A 17,750-nucleotide genomic window follows, 5' to 3' on the forward strand; every position below is an offset into this window, starting at 1 on the left:
TCAGTGTCTGCTTGTCTGTCACATTTAAAATATCATACTTATATTTATGACTTTAACTACTCCAAATATTGCTGTTCTTTGAGAGTTTTGAATTTGTCAGAGTAGATAATGCCAAAAATTGTGGGTAATGAGCCTGATGTAATCCCATTGAAGACATGGGCTCACAGTTTAAAGGACCCTGAGGTAAGTTTCTGTCACCTGCATCTTTGTAGTTTCTGGGACTATTTAATGTAAAAGACTCAAAACAGACAAAGGATGAACACACTAGTGAAATGCCACTAGAGTATACATATTGGGAAATACAAAAAACCCTTTGCTTGGAAGGTCTGAAAACCAACCCTTTACCAGGCAGAGCAGCATTTTAGTCATTAATCAGTGTGATTGGGGGGAAAAAAGTCATGCTGGCCTCTAGTATTTCTAAAAAGATTGCTGCCAGTAAAGCAGCAAATGCTGGGCGTTGAAACATTCTGCATGCAGCTCTTTGGTGTTTTACTTTTTCAAGTGATTATGTATGTCATTCTGGCACAATGGACATCTTGCTAATTCTGCTTTTCTGTTATGTACAAGGATGAGGACATGGCTCTACAGCAGGAAGATGATGAGGATGACATGGAAGATGTGATCTGGCGGCAGCTCATTGGTTCATGTCCATGGCTGGGGGAGGCTGGTCAAAATGTCACAGATGGTCTGATCCAGGTTTGGAGACGAGTTGTGGAACGCATCTTCAGCCTGTATCGGGTCTCTTGCCATGCCTACTTCACCTTTCTCAGGCTCAATGCTGGACAGGTGAGTTTTGGGCCTGCACTGAATGAACCTGATGAAGGTGTGTGTGTTGCTATTAAAGCCCATAACATGTTCCTTCATTCTGAGTGTCCATTTGTTTTAGGTTCCTATAGATGAGGATGACCCTAAACTCCTGCTGTCCTGTCAAAACAGCAAACAGAGCAATGATGATGTGATTGTGATGGCAACCCTTCGTCTTCTCCGTCTGCTGGTGAAGCATGCTAGTGAACTGAGGGAGGGGCTTGAGCTGGGATTAGCCTCAACCCCCACAGCCCCTTGGAGAGGTATGTCATACTGCAAAATCAGCATTCATATGTACTCTGTGCACAGGTATGACATTATTTAACTATTTTAATTTAAATGCATTAGGTGTTAAAGTTATGTATGTTCAGATGACAAGAAAAATAGTGGAAGGCGGAATTGGGAGCAGTCTTTCTAACAGCACTATACTGAGAACCTATGCCCTCCAAGGCTGTGTGCTCAGTCCACTGCTCTTCACTCTGCTGACTCACGATTGTATGGCAATGCACAGATATGACCAGTCTGAATGACGTTCCGATGTCATTGCTATAGATCCTTCTGTTGTTGATCAGTGAGTCGAAATCTCGCTCACTCCTGGCATACAGCTTGATGTCCTCCATGTACTGGAGGTGACTGATGGTTGCTCCATTTCATAGTCGATATCTGAAGCCAGTCTTAGTGATGATCTGGCTGAGGGGGTTCAGGCCTATGCTGAAGAGTAGCTGGGACAGAGCATCTCCTTGGTGGATGCTGCACTTAATGGAGACTTGTGCAATCAGCTTGAAGTTGGCCTCTAGAGTTGTTTTCCACAGTCCCATTGAGTTCCTTATGAAGGTTCTTAGAGTCCTATTCATGTTGTATAGCTCCAAGCATCCCAGGATCCATTTTTGAGGCACTGAGTCAGCTTTCTTGTAGTCAATCCTTAGCTGCTTTGATGCCTGACAGGAGCTTCCATGTTGTGCAGAAACAGGTTAGCAGCAGCTACCTGTACTAATCAGTAATAGATTATTACTCTCTAAATCAGTACTTTGTGTCATACCTTATTTGTACCACTTGTCCCAGTGATGTCCTTAATTGTGCCTTTGTCTCATATATTGTCAATGAACATTGTTTAATATACTGTCTGCACTGCATGCACTCGACCCCTTTCTGTAGCTTATGGTTCTTAGTTAATTATTCATAGCTAATTAGATGTGTGTATTCTTGTATATTGTTTTGTCTTTATGTAGTACTATCGCTCCAGGAGGAATATAGTTTCACTTCACTATGTACGAAATGACAAATAAAAGCTGCTTCACTTGACTCGGAGTGAACAGCAGGATTTTACATTTGACATGCACTATTTTTCTATTTATTGCACAACGTTTTGTCAGCACAATGAATCTCTTTTCTGGAGAGACTATTTGAATATGTGATATAGTATAGTTTTATCCTGATAATGTATGTTGTCCCCAGGTATCATCCCTCAGCTCTTTTCCCGTCTCAACCACCCAGAGGCGTACATCCGACAAAGCATATGCAGCCTGCTATGTCGAGTGGCCCAGGACTCTCCACATCTTATCCTTTACCCAGCCATTGTGGGTTCTCTCTCCCTGGGAGGGGAGGCTCAGAATCCAGGTATTCTTTAATTCTGTTGACTGGCTACTTGCAGGTTCTTAAAGTGAGACATTGATTAAAACATGTCTCATTTATCAGGATTATAAGTAATTAATTCTTGTCTTCACATCTAAACACCCCATTTAATTTGGATGAGCACCTGGTGAAAACTAGACACAAAACTGTGTTAAAGTGAAAATAACAATTTAGTAGCCATAACAGGAAATTATGTATACTAATAAAATGTAAATACATCAACTATGTATTGACAGGGAGCAAGTTGCCATCAGCTTTGCCCACGTTTTTGGGCAGCATGCAGGGAGATGGCATAGTTGGAGAGGAGGAGGAGCAGCCAGAGAATGGTGGACAAGGAGCTCCAGCAGAGCTGGCAACCTTCTGCTCCAGTCAAGACCAAGCCATGATGCAGGATTGTTACAGCAAAATTGTGGAGAAGCTGTCCTTAGCCAACCCTACTATGGTGCTTCAGGTAGGAGGCTGCAGTTGGACTTCTGCACTGTTTCATAGATTACTATCTATTATGCTGGCAACATTTCTACTCTTACAGACTTTGGCAGGCAGCAGTTGAAAAGAGTACTGATAATAAAAAGCCTTAACTCCCTTAACGTTGTCTAAAAAATAACCATACGCTTTCCTATGAGAAGGAAAGTTCAGGGTCAATGAAAAATAATTTATTCATCCCTTTTTGTAGTCAAAATTAATGTTAGTGTTGATTGTTTCCTAGTGTGCATGTGTGGAAAGGGTCTGCATACACATTCCACTGATTATAATATAAATAAAAACATGTCTACATCCATCTGAGGGTGAGCAGAAACCATGAGCAAGGGTTTACAATGTAGGAAAGGAGTGTTTTTAGCAGTAACTGTAAGGAACATACTACTGCCTAACCAGACTGAAGTGTCTTTTTTTTTTTTTTTTTTTTTACTTTTTCCATGTAACCTTCTACAATTGTGAAACCGTTTAACAAAAAAAATACATATATTATATATGATAGAGGTCGAGCGATATGAGTTTTTCTATGGACAGTGCCAACTTTTAGAAAGCAGGGCAGCCGATGGTCGATTTATGATGCAGATTATTTTTGGACAATATGATGTGCTGGTTTTGTTTTCATTGGGTATTCACATTTTTCTACTAAAAGTCAGGGGCTATTCTAGGATCAGACTTTTAGGGGTGCTCAGCTCCTAAGGAGAATGTGACATTTATATGGTAGTTTTTCCCCAGTGTTCTTTCTGCTGACTCCATTCTGCTCTCTCCACTTCTCTCCCTCGCTGTCCTCATCTCGTCTGTGTTTTCAACCGAATAGCAAACTTAACATTTAATTACAGAATCTATAATTTAATAAGAGGTATAAATTGGTCCATTTTGATTTATGAAATTATCCTAATTGAATAATCAGTCGCTATGAACAGTGCTGTCAGATAATGTCATTACTTTCTCAGCTGAACCTGGTTGTTTTCTTTGAAAAGACCAGATTTCCAGTTAGTGAGGCTTAGCCCAGTGTTTCAATTTATTTTCCATGAATGTACTTTAAATATGCTTTCTTGCGTAATTGCCTAGGAAATAGGCACTCATCATAAAAACAATATGCTACTTAGTGGTTTTGTAATTAGCTTTGTGTTCATGTTGATGTATGCAAATTAGCCATGTGGAGTGAAGTTGCCATTCTCTTTAATGTAAATATGAAGCAGAGTTTTCTTTCATTTATTAATGAATAATTGCAATGCTTAATATATTGCATGTTATTGCTATTTCTCAGCACACAAAAATAATAAAGCACCTTAGTTACGTTAGCTCATTACTTGGCAAGTATGCGGCTAGGTCAGCTAACATTGTATAATGTTCACACCACGCACTTTCTAAGTTCACAGAATAGTCAGCGACTGTATTTACTTATGTCAACATTTCCACTTGGTTTTCATCTCCACCACTCTAATCTCCACTGCCAATCTTCAAAACAAAATAATACTAACCTAATCACTCACCTAATAATAGATCATTTATTTTTGAAAAATGAGCTTTGAGAGATGAACGCTTTAAAAATGAGTGTGGAAGATTTTGGCAAAGAAAGAAACAAATTTCTACAAAACTGTGGCTGTAGAAGTGTTTTGGATCACATAGTTATAACCAATGCTATGTGCTGAGCAGGTTCAGCAGCTGGTGGGTGAGCTGCGCAGAGTGACCTTACTGTGGGACGAACTGTGGCTTGGAGTGTTACAACAGCAGCACATGCATGTCCTGCGTAGGATTCAACAGCTGGAGGATGAGGTCAAGAGGGTACAGAACAACAACACTCTGCGCAGGTGAGTTTTAACTATTTAGGCCTTTAAAAGATGAGCCTTTTTCCTTGATCTTGACAGTTGAAATATAATTATACTTAACAAGTGATTACAATATAATATTCAATACAACCTTACTTTTTTCCTTTCTTCTTTTTTCCTCAGTATCCATTCTTCTTCCTTTGTTTCCTTACTTGTTTCTTCCTTTGTTTCTGCACTTTCATCCGTCTTTCCTTTGGTTCTCCTATACTTTTGTCTTCCCCTTGTCCTTTTCTTTCTCGTCTATCTTCACGCTTACTACTTACCTTTTTTACTTACTTTTTTTTTTTTTTTTTTTTTTTTAAACATAACTTTTTTTTTATCCTCTACAGTTATACACAGCATCTTTTCAGCACCATATCTGCTCTTTTTTTTTTCAGCTTCCCATTTCACCAAACAGGTCTTTAAATTTTTAGGTTGTAGGTCAAATGCCTTAATGCCTTTTATCCTATTTGATTTCTGGCAGTTTACATTTTAAGCTTTTTTTGGGGGAGTCATTCTTCAACTTGTACGTTGGTGTGTATTGTGGAATTCTCGGGCAGTCTTGAGTGGGTGTTGTGACTGATGGCATGTTGGGGATTACCATTTGTTTAAGGGAGATATTAAATATCTGTGACCACATGTCTGGTCAGTGCAGGCTTTAAGGACCAGACTTGGAATGCTGTGGTTCTGCTGTCTTCAGGGTATACACTCTCCCGAAGGCTTATTAGAATGGCAAGCTGCAGCCTCAAAGCAAGCATTAAATGTGGTCAACTTGTCTACTAGAGACACCTCCACCTCTGTTGTGTATGGTGTTTTTAGTCTGTTATACTTCTTAGTCCCTCCCACAGGCTTCTGGAGCCACTTTGAATTAAATCCTGTTCAATCTGGGGGCTTTCTGTACAGAGTTTGAATGTTCTCCCTGTTTGCGCCTGGCTTTTTTTCCCAGGTACGTGTATTTGTGATACTTAGCGGCACAGATGGATAGGTTTCGAAAAGTTCATTTTTCATAAATATAATGGAAAGTGATTATTTTCTGCAGAGACTACACAGTACTTGTGATGCAGGACTGTTCATACCATTCTGGAGGTGTTCACTGAAAGTTGAGTTGTCCTACCAAGAATACATACTTGAGTTAAAGCCCTATTCAGCAATGCTCTCAGCTTATTGATTGCTGAGCCTCTACATCCAAAGTGTTTTGGGGGGTCTTAGATCCTGGTATACTTGATTGCCAATCTAATTACAGTATGTGTTGTGCTGCAGGGATGAAAAGATTGCCATTATGCGTGAGAAACACTCTGCTCTGATGCGTCCTGTGGTTTTTGCCCTGGATCACGTCAGCAGCATCACATCTGCTCAAGCAGAGACACCGCATGAGACCTGGTTCCAGCGGACCTACGGTGAAGCCATCACCTCTGCACTTGAGCGCCTGAAAAACCCCACAAATCCTGCCAACCCTGCTAGTAGCTGGCTTCCATTCAGACAGGTTTGTTTGCCTCTCTGTGCACCCAAATATGTTTTAGACTTTTTTTGCAAAGATTTTTATTAACTTTAGACAGTGGCTTATACTTGTATTATTCTAATTACCTTGGCTGTTACTTTTTTTTTTTTTGTCCTTTATGTGTCAGCCTCCTCTTTGTAATGAAGTTAATGTATATCTTGGAAAAACCACTGCATAAACTTAGAGAAAATGTGGGTGCAGATATTTATTAATAATGATAAATGAAGTTGCGATATGGACACTACTGCATTTGTCAGCCAACATGACTGTTTCTGTTGTCTTCTGTAAAAATGATTAATGAAGTTAAGAGAGAACCAAACCTAAAAATATAACCCAGCCTTACTGCAAAACTCTAAAATCTAAGTTGAGTTGCTGGTATAGAAGCGCTATGCTTTATATCTTTGGCATGCTCCCAGACAATCAGCCGTACGCTGCTGTCTCTTTTGAATGACACAGTTGACTGAAAAAATATACAGCATTGTTGCAGTCCTTCTCATAGATTATTAAAAACTGCAACCTGGAACCAAGTGGTGTGTTTGTTGGTTAGATCATGATAAGCCTGCAGCAGCGTGCTCAGAAGCGAGCCAGCTATCTGCTTCATCTGGATGAGATCAGTCCTCGCCTGGTGTCTATGACTGCAACAGAGATGGCCCTGCCAGGTGAAGTGTCTTCTGCATCAGACACCATCACCATTCAGAGCGTAGGCAACACTATCACAATCCTGCCCACCAAGACCAAGCCAAAGAAGCTCTTCTTTCTAGGCTCAGATGGGCGGAACTACCCGTACCTTTTTAAAGGTAGGAGATGAGCTTGAAGCTGTGAATCTGGGTTGGGGTTATTAAATTCATTCTCTTCTGCAGAGTCTATATATTAATCAAACAGTACTGCAAAGAAAAGGAAATATGTTTGTCTAAACTCTAAACATTTGCTCAATATAGAGAAATTTTAGAGACGTTTTAAAGAGTTTTTTTTTTTTTTTTTTTTTTTTTTTTAACTAAAGCTTAATTTATGGTTCGTAGCTGGAATTGGTTCCAATTTGTAACAATGGGCGTGGGGAGCTGTTTCCACTAATTTCTGTAATACTATAAAACAAAACAATCCCACATTCTCACCCACTTTGTGCCGCGATTGACTAGCTGTGCACGTCTATTTTGTTGCCTTTCATGTGTACAAAGAATTGCAGCAATATGAATTTCTTCCTGGACAGACCTTGATCATGTGGACTGCAATGCTCATTTTTAAACATTTCATCATGCCACTTCATTCCACCTTTGAGTGTGCCTTCTAGTATAATGCAGTTCTTAAAGTCTTGGTTATCCACGTCTTGTTTTTATACCTATAATTGGAGGTATGAATATGCAGGGATGTTCCACACATGCACTAGAACCTTCAGATATGAAAAATATGCTGCTTTGTTTGTTGTATAAGGCCTCTCAAGAAAAGAATAAAAATCAGGACCAAGGATATGAAAACAGGACAAGCATGCATTAAACAAAACAAGTCTCCAATTTACATTTCTATTTTATCTGCAGTTAGCACTTGTATGAACATTTCATGCAGTCCCAAATTTTGGGATACACAAGGATAGCTTCTGGGGTTACGCTGTGTGTACAGCAACTATGACATGAGCTCTGAAGCTACTGTATAAACTATATGTAGTTGACATACTGTATGCAAACCTCAAGGTTTGGCACCATAGCTGATTTGTCATAAATAGTGAATACAGTTTTGTTTCTCTCAGGTCTAGAGGATTTGCATTTGGATGAGCGCATCATGCAGTTCTTATCAATTGTCAACACCATGTTTACCAAGATCAACCAGCAGGAGCAGCCACACTTCCATGCCCGCCACTACTCTGTCACCCCCCTTGGAACCCGTTCAGGACTAATCCAGTGGGTTGATGGAGCTACACCACTCTTTGGGCTTTACAAGCGTTGGCAGCAGAGAGAGGCAGTATTGCAGGCTCAGAAGGTAATGTCCTTAACTGTTAAGTAGAAAGTAGATATACAGTAGTAGCTGTTCAAACGGTGCCGCAGTGAGTTGCCACTTTTACTTTGACTGTAATTTTTACCTCAGCATTGCATGCATTGCACTGTAGGTGGAGCTCAGCTTACACTCACACGTACATCACCCTGTGCATGCACAGACCATACTGTAATGAATTTTTACTCAGAAACTGAAGTAAAGAAAAAGCCGTGTAGTCAGCTTTTGCTGTAAACAGATTGTGTGTAAATCTTACTAAACTGTGAACAAAGATAACCTAGGTACAATAGGAAAGGTCTTAGCAGATGACTGTTCAATCCCGTTTGAAGCTGCACTCTGAGATCAAGATAGGAATTCCTTTTAATTTTTAGCTGTGAGACTCTGCGCATAAAACTTTGTTATAAATTGAAGTTATAGTCAGAAAACTGACTTTTGTGCTGGATGATCACATATTTTAGCAGTTTGTATACACATGTATACGTGCAAAATCATCAGTGTTAAATCAACCCTAAAATGTCTTTAGTGAAAACCTATAAACATATCATATATATATATATATATATATATATATATTTATTTATTTATTTATATATATTTATTTATATATATATATATATATATATTTTTTTTTTTTTTTTTACAGGTGAGAACGTTTAGAATTTATCATAAATGACATCTTGCACATTTTTGAAGAATGTCCATGTGTACTTTTTTTCCCATATGAGAGCCTAACGTTAGTCTACTACCCAGGCTGGGATTTACAGCATGCCCCAAGGGGTGCAGGGGCAATGACGACAAATAGCCTACTGCTGAGATTTTGGTTCTTGGATCAATAAGTCAATAGCAAAACATTGTAAAAACACATATGTTGCCTTTTACAACGGCGTAAGACAGACAAGCTACAGCCAAATTTTATCAGAACAAGCTATCCTCCACACTAGAGATGGTCCCTCAGCAACCGCTGTGAGACGAGTGCATAGACCAGTTTGTCCTGCACTGAGGACAGCTTAGTTTGATCGAGTTTAACTTGTAGCTTGTCTGTCTTACTACAGCTGGAATATGAATGTTTTTCCAACTTATAGGATGTTGTAGCTATTTGATACTTCATCAGGAAATAAACTGAAACTCTGATAATTTAATTCGATTCAATTCTATTTGTATAGCACCAAATCACAATACAAATCATCTCAAGGCACTTTACAAAAACAAAAAACCCAACAAATCCCTTATGAGCAAGCACTTGGTGACAGTGGAGAGGAAAAACTCCTTTTAACAGAAGAAAAAACCTCCAGCAGAACCAGGCTCAGTTTGGGCGGCTATCTGCCTCGACTGGTTGGGGTGAGTGGATAGAGCAGAGAGAAAAGAACAGCAACGATAAACAATGGAAAATGATGTAAACCAAGTCAAGCAGAGGAGGGCCGAGTAGTACTAAAACTGTATAATGGAAAAGAGGCATGTATTGCCGGTAGGTGCAAATGTGAGTGACTGACTGTGTGTCAGCCCTGTGATAGACTGCTAATCTGTCTAGGATGGACCTGCCTCTCACCCACTGCATGGTAGGATAGAAAAAAAAAAAGGATATTCATTCTTCTTACATGAACTTCATTGCAGTTACTAAAGTGGAAAAAGTTGTTCTCTGATCAAATACTGATCATGTATTTGAAAAATCATTCAAAGTTCAATTGATGTATTCGTTGTTAATGTGTTTTAGTTCTGTGTGTTATGTCTGATAGTGTATGCCTTCTAAATGAGAACTGTTGCCAGTGTTTAGCTTAAAATAGCCAAGTGTATTTGGGGACATGTATGAAGTCTTTTAGTGGTCTGAGTGAGTCTTGGAAGTGAGATTAACCATTTGGCCAAGATGCATGTTGGTAATGTAGATTGTATGAAGAGTTTTGAACAAATAGCCAAAACAAAATAACAAACTTTAGCCTTTCCATCACTTTGATAAAGGTTAGTCTTTGTCTCATCAGTCCATAAAACTTTGTCTCAGAATTTTTTAGGCTCGTCTGTAATTTTTCTCAAATTACAGCATGCCCTCCTTATTTTTCTTGCTGATGAGTGGTTTGCATCTCCTGGTGTAGCCTCTGTACTTTTGGTCCATTGTGAACAGTGGATTGTGATATCTTCACTCCTGCGGTTGTTGCTGATGTCACTAACAGTTGTTTTAAGGTCGTTCTGTACAGGTCTCACAGAGTGTCTGTTGTCAACAGCTGCTGTTTTCCTTGGTCTACCCATTCAAAGATTGTTACTTAGTCCAATGTTTGTGCAATGGCTCTGATTGATTTTCCATATTCTTTCAGCTTCACAATTGCTCGTTTTTCACACGTAGACAGCTCTGTGGTTTTCATGTTGGTTACACCTCTAACCATAAATGCAGTCTGCACAGGAAAAACCCAAATCTGAAACTGAGCATAGACATTCAGCACTACTGTTTGAATAGTCAATGTAATGGGACACACCTGGGCAACAAAAACGCACCTCTGTCACATGTTCCACCTCTCACCTAAAGGCAACCATTTTTTAAAATGGGAGTGATATTCAATAGTGACTTGAAATTTTACACGCCAAATAATTCAGTTGTGAAATTTAGCTTCTTCCATCTGAGGTTGCTAATCAAAGTCAAGTCATTTCTCTCTTTTAAAGATTTTGGAATAGTGATTCATGCATTCATTACGTCCAGACGTGATGACTGCAATGCGTGTCAATTAGTTGTCCCTATGTCATCTCCAGATGGTTCTGAGTTTTAACAAAAAACATAAATTTGAGCATATATTCACGGTATTGGCTTCTTTTCACTGGTGCCAGTTTGTTTTCGAATTGATTTTAAGTTATTGATTTTTGTTTTTATGGCCTTAAATGGCTTGGGTCCCTCCTACCTCATTGATCTTGTGCATTGATGACAACCAACCAACTAGATCTCTTAGATCATGGTACACAAATCTGTGACGTCGCTTATGAAATTGGCATTTAAAGAGTTAAAATCTTGGATTTTTTTTTTTTCTACGTTTAGTAGTTTTCACCCCGAATATAACAAAAGGGTAGTGTTTTCAAACAGTACACAAGGGTTAAAGAACATATCTCAAAAATAAGTTTTTCACAGTAGTGCTGGAGGCCAGAGCTGTGCCATCTAAAGTAGCTATATTGTTAGAAAAGCTATTTTAGGCCCAAATACAATAACTTTTGTTTTCTCTGAATTTAAAAATAGAAAGTTACAGGTCATCCAGGCCCTTTGTCAGTTAGACATGCTTGAAGTCTGGTTAACTGGTTTGTGTCATCAGGTTTCATAGATAGGTACAAATCCTGGTGTCATCTGCATAGCAGTGGTAGTTAATAGAGTGCTTCCTAATAACATTGCCTAAAGGAAGCTTGTATAAAGTGAAGAGAATCTGTCCTAGCACAAAACATGGTAAACTCCATAACTAACTTGTGTGTGCGTGTGTGTGTGTGTGTGGAAGATTCATCATGAACATAAACAAATTGGAATCTGTCTGATAAATAATGCTGTTCCTTTGATCCCACACACGTTTCAGTCTCTAATAAGATGCAAAGTACAGTGATGAGTCCATTTTCTGAGGATCATTGTTGACTTTCAATAGTGATGTTTCTATATTATGATGTGCTCTAAATTGTGATTTAAAATCTTCACATAGTTCATTTCTACGCAAGTGGTCAGATATCTGCTTAGCAACAGCTTTTTCAAGGTTTTTAGACATAAAAGATAGGTTGGATATTGGTCTATAAGTAGCCAAGAATCCTGGATCAAGACTCAGCTTTTTCAGTAGGGGTTTGATTAATGTCCATTCCCGCATTTACACACACAATCATTCACACATTTAAACACCAATGAACTAGGGGTTTAGTGTCCTGCCCAAGGACACTTCGACATGTGGACTAGTGAAGCCAAGAATCCAACCCTTTGGTTCATGGTCTGCTCTACCTTCTGACCATGCTTTTGCCCTTGTAGCCCCCAAACTTTGGAATACTCTACCTCTCAATATTAGAGCAGCTACATATATGGCTCGTTTTAAATCTTTGATTAAAACGTTTTTAGTTTCCTTGGCTTTTAACACATTGTAAAGTCTGATACATTGTTTTTAATCTAATGACTATATATTATTTATATGATTTATTATTTTTTGTTTTAACTATACTTATTTTTAACTGTTCTTTAGATATTTAATTATCTTATTCTGTCAACAGTACTTTAAATAAATTTGATTTGATTTGAAATCAACCCTGAGTGTATTAAACACTGGTGATTTTGCATTGTAGCGATGTACGTTTTAGGAGACTTTTAGGAGTTAGTGTAGTCTCTGACAAGGCTGGAGCTTTACATTCAAATTCAAATGCAATCTTTAAAAGGTATTCAGGCCTTACACAAAACTGTGTGGTATATTTGAAATGACTGTTGACAAAGATGCTTTAATTCTAGCACTGTCAATGGTGTTTACTATTTTAGTAACTTATGGTCTTATGCTCCATGTTTAATAGATCTTTGAAGAGATACATGAAACCTGGTGTAACAGTTTATTATTTATTATGGCACTGTACCTATATATTTGTGTATCCACAAACAGGCTACTAGGTTTTGCGATACCTGGTGGCAGAAATGACAACTACGCACTAGATTTGTTTATAGCTTGGTGAAGGATTGAAACCCACTGCGTCCATTACATAGAGCCACAAACTTTGTGCAGTAAAAAAGTGTGGCATTTTGAATCGCTCCAACTCTATGCTGGATCAGTTGAATAGCAAGAACTTGATTCTGGAAATTCCACCAGGCCATTTTCTGAGCACCTTATCTATTGCGGCCCCATGATCCTATCCATTGTGTCTCATATGTTAGATAAGAGCTAAAATTACTGTTTGTTTGTTGTTTTTTTTTCCCTAACCAGGCCCAAGACTCATTCCAGCAGCAGCCAGTACCTCAAGTACCCCGTCCCAGTGAGCTCTACTACAGCCATATTGGTCCAGCTCTAAAGGCAGTGGGGCTCAGTCTAGATGTGACACGACGAGACTGGCCTCTCAGTGTCATGAAGGAAGTGTTGAAAGAATTAATGGAGGCTACACCCTCCAACCTGCTGGCTAAGGAGCTGTGGTGCTCCTGCACCACACCCAGCGAGTGGTGGAGGGTCACCCAGGTAACAATAGCTGTTCTGAAAATCAGTCATTAAAATTTTTAATTTAATTCTGTACAATCAAAACTGATAGAGTAAGTTCTTTTTGGCATTATAGGGATTAGATGCCACAAAACGCGTCGGTGCGTTCGTCAACCCCAGAGGGTTAACTGATGTTTTTTTTTTGTTGTTTTTTTTACTTTTGGAATATTTTATAATTTATTATTTTTTAAAGTTATATAAGGAACCCTGTTTCTGCCACTGGGATGAAAAATAAAACACTCCTGTATCTCATAATAAATATTATTTTGAGATACCAAGTCCTAATTAGGGCTGCAACAATTACTCAAGTAAATCAAAAAACTCAATTACAAAAAATCCTCAAAACAAATTCTTTGCCCCAAGTATTCGTTTAATTACTATCACTGGCATTATCAGACCGGCCCTGCCCTAAGGATCATTGTTCCACACGGACCATAATCACAGCGAAACCATCCGTAAAAGGCAGAAAATGTTCAAAGTTTCGGATCATTTCAAACTTACAAAAGATGACAACACAGTGCAATGCGTGTATTGTAAAGTAGAATCGGCGAATCACAACAGCACTTAGTCAATGCTTCAACATCTGAACAGAAAGCATCCGGTTGTGAACCAGACTGGCTCACCCAGCGGAGCCGACACAAGGTAACATAATTTCAAGGTACCCTGTCGTCTCTGTCATGCATTACACAATAGTATTGTTGTTCAAAAATGCAATAGTCTGGTATCATTTCAAACTTGACAGAAGTGTGTGTATTGTAAAGTAGAACTGGCATAACACAACAGCACTTTATCAATGCTTCAACATCTGAACAGAAAGTATATTGTTGGAAACGAAGTAATGAACTAAATTAATAAGTCGTGTTAAACTGCAAGTAAGCAAAGCACGGAATAAGCTGACTCCTAAAAGGATCCAGTTGTGAACCAGACTGGCTCACTCTGCGGAGTTGACACAAGGTAATGTCATTTCAAGGTAGCCTGTCTTTTCTGTCAGGTATTACACTATTGTATTACTGTTTTAAAAAAACAATTATCGACAGCTGCAGCCCTAGTCCAAATATTGAGCAACTCATCAGGAGATCATATTATTTAGCATCTCAATGGTGGAAATAAGCTTCTATAGTTATAGTATGTTCAGAAATCTCAATGACCAGTCTTCGTCCATTATAAGTGTTCTGTGTGGTTTATGATTTTTTTTTTTTTTCTTTTCTTTTCTTTCATGCTCCAGTCCTATGCCAGATCCACTGCTGTTATGTCGATGGTGGGATACATCATTGGCCTTGGTGATCGTCACCTTGACAATGTGTTGATTGACATGACCACTGGAGAGGTGGTGCATATAGACTACAATGTATGCTTTGAAAAGGGTCAGTTTCAACTGTTTAATTGACTATGTTTTGAGTCAGTTTAATGAGAATGACACAAACCACTTCATGAGAAATTTATAGTGTGTAATTTCATTCATCTGTTGTGCTGTCCTGTTTTTTTCTGCTTTTATAGCTGTGTGTGTTTGTGTGTGTCACTAGGGAAGAGCTTGCGGGTGCCGGAGAAAGTTCCATTTAGGATGACTCACAACATTGAGACTGCTCTGGGAGTTACTGGGGTGGAGGGCATCTTTAGGCTGTCCTGTGAACAGGTTACTCTTACGTTACAAACTGCTCATCCCCATCTCACTCTCACGGACCCCATCACATGCACACTAAACTGAGTTTCTATATATACAGTTTATGGCTTTGATGTAAACCCATTTGGGCACTTGTTTAAGGCACCTAAATAGTGTAATCAAAATGTTTTTTTATACTATCTTCAGATAGTTGCTTTTCTGCTGAATTACTTCTGTAGTTAATGTGTACTTTCAGGTAGTTCAGATGATGCGTCGGGGCAGAGAGACCTTACTCACCCTGCTGGAGGCCTTTGTCTACGATCCCCTGGTGGACTGGACCGCTGGTGGGGAGGTGGGCTTCGCTGGTGCAGTGTATGGAGGAGGAGGCCAACAGGCTGACAGCAAGCAGAGTAAAAGGGAGATGGAGAGAGACATCACACGCTCTCTGTTCTCCTCCAGGGTGGCTGAGATTAAGGTGAGATCATGCAAGGGAAGTATTTTTCTTATATTAGATAATTAGATGAGGTAGAAAGTGGAAGATTTTTATGTTAAGCTTTAATGATGAGCTTGGAGTCCAAGTCCACAGGTTCAATGTATAAATTTTAGCAAAACAGAAATGTATAAATTTTAGCAAATTTATTAAAAAGAAAAACTGAAATATCACATGGTCATAAGTATTCAGACCCTTTGCAGTGACACTCATATTTAACTCACATGCTGTCCATTTCTTCTGATCCTCCTTGAGATGGTTCTGCTCCTTCATTGGAGTCCAGCTGTGTTTAATTAAACTGATTGGACTTGATTAGGAAAGGCACACACCTGTCTATATAAGACCTTACAGCTCACAGTGCATGTCAGAGCAAATGAGAATCATGAGGTCGAAGGAACTGCCCAAGGAGCTCAGAGACAGAATTGTGGCAAGGCACAGATCTGGCCAAGGTTACAAAATAATTTCTGCAGCACTCAAGGTTCCTAAGAGCACAGTGGCCTCCATAATCCTCAAATGGAAAAAGTTTGTGATGACCAGAACTCTTCCTAGACCTGGCCATCCAGCCAAACTGAGCAATTGTGGGAGAAGAGCCTTGGTGAGAGAGGTAAAGAAGAACCCAAAGATCACTGTGGCTGAGCTCCAGAGATGCAGTAGGGAGAAGGGAGAAAGTTCCACAAAGTCAACTATCACTGCAGCCCTCCACCAGTCGGGGCTTTATGGCAGAGGGGCCCGACGGAAGCCTCTCCTCAGTGCAAGACACATGAAAGCCTGCATAGAGTTTGCCAAAAAACACACGGACGACTCCCAGACTATGAGAAATATGATTCTCTGGTCTGATGAGACCAAGATTGAACTTTTTGGCGTTAATTCTAAGCGGTATGTGTGGAGAAAAGCAGGCACTGCTCATCCCCTGTCCAATTCAATCCCTACAGTGAAACATGGTGGTGGGAGCATCATGTTGTGGGGGTGTTTTTCAGCTGCAGGGACAGGACAACTGGTTGCAATTGAAGGAAAGATGAATGCGGCCAAGTACAGAGATATCCTGGAAGAAAACCTCTTCCAGAGTGGTCAGGACCTCAGACTGGGCCGAAGGTTCACCTTTCAACAGGACAATGACCCTAAGCACACATCGAAAATAACAAAGGAGTGGCTTTGGAACAACTCTGTGACCATTCTTGACTGGCCCAGCCAGAGCCCTGACCTAAACCCAATTGAGCATCTCTGGAGAGACCTGAAAATGGCTGTCCACCAACGTTCACCATCCAACCTAACAGAACTGGAGAGGATCTGCAAGGAAGAATGGCAGAGGATCCCCAAATCCAGGTGTGACAAAACTTGTTTCATCATTCCCAAGAAGACTCATGGCTGTACTAGCTCAAAAGGGTTGCTCTACCCAATACTGAGCACAAGGTCTGAATACTTATGACCATGTGATATTTCAGTTTTTCTTTTTTAATAAATTTGCAAAAATGTCTACATTTCTGTTTTTTTCTGTCAAGATGGGGTGCTGAGTGTACATTGAGAAATAAAATGAACTTTTTTTGACTTTGGCAAATGGCTGCAATGACACAAAGAGTGAAAAATTTAAAGGGGTCTGAATACTTTCCGTACCCACTGTATACCACCACCATGTGAACAGCATAGCGATATCACAAACGGATAAATGTTACAGCACCCATTTCTAATTGGAAGATATTATATTATAGATAAACTCCTGTTGCTTTTCTTCAGGCAGGCAACATAGCTACACATGAGAGTCAGGAAGTACGTGCTTTACATAACTATGTTCTGATTTGTGTATTGTATGGATTATGTACAGGTGAACTGGTTTAAGAATCGTGACGAGATGTTGGCAGTACTGCCACAGGTGGAAGAGGCCGTGGAGGAATACTTGGTTCTCCAGGAGATGCTTTGCCGGGGGGAGAAAATACAAACAAAATTGCAGGAGGAGATGGCCTTCCTGGAGGGAGCAGAGAACCATCCTGACCATCTTATCCTCACCCTGGAGCAAAGGTATGAGACAGCACAGAGCTCATTTATCCCGAATCCATGTTAAAATGAACATCTGGCATTGAGAAGTAATGTTACACAAAGAAGTTGTCTACAATAATGAGTTTATTAAAATCAATTAGTCTTAATGATTTTACCTAATTTTTAAATACTGAAGACTTTTAGGTACTCCTAAGATCTTGATCCCAACATTGCAGCAGTCATGCCTTTAGAATGTAGATTCCAGTTCAGCTTGAGGTAGATGATACTGCCAGGGACACACTAGTTTTACAGTCATTTTAATTGAAAA

General features: G+C 39.5%; 1 protein-coding gene across 2 annotated transcripts in view; it reads left to right on the plus strand.

Annotated features, from left to right (window-relative positions):
- smg1 (SMG1 nonsense mediated mRNA decay associated PI3K related kinase) overlaps positions 1 to 17,750 on the plus strand; it is a 104,930-nt gene that overhangs the window by 69,020 nt on the left and 18,160 nt on the right. For both annotated transcript variants that reach the window (XM_026325613.1, XM_026325610.1), the window contains exons 34-46: positions 568 to 786; positions 887 to 1,067; positions 2,260 to 2,421; positions 2,673 to 2,887; positions 4,567 to 4,721; positions 5,979 to 6,201; positions 6,764 to 7,013; positions 7,958 to 8,187; positions 13,098 to 13,343; positions 14,587 to 14,725; positions 14,885 to 14,994; positions 15,218 to 15,436; positions 17,271 to 17,464. In XM_026325613.1, the coding sequence (XP_026181398.1) occupies positions 568 to 786; positions 887 to 1,067; positions 2,260 to 2,421; positions 2,673 to 2,887; positions 4,567 to 4,721; positions 5,979 to 6,201; positions 6,764 to 7,013; positions 7,958 to 8,187; positions 13,098 to 13,343; positions 14,587 to 14,725; positions 14,885 to 14,994; positions 15,218 to 15,436; positions 17,271 to 17,464 (2,543 nt within the window). The remainder of the gene's footprint in view (positions 1 to 567; positions 787 to 886; positions 1,068 to 2,259; positions 2,422 to 2,672; positions 2,888 to 4,566; positions 4,722 to 5,978; positions 6,202 to 6,763; positions 7,014 to 7,957; positions 8,188 to 13,097; positions 13,344 to 14,586; positions 14,726 to 14,884; positions 14,995 to 15,217; positions 15,437 to 17,270; positions 17,465 to 17,750) is intronic.

Source organism: Mastacembelus armatus, chromosome 8, assembly GCF_900324485.2.
Source record: "Mastacembelus armatus chromosome 8, fMasArm1.2, whole genome shotgun sequence".
Lineage (NCBI taxonomy): Eukaryota > Metazoa > Chordata > Actinopteri > Synbranchiformes > Mastacembelidae > Mastacembelus > Mastacembelus armatus.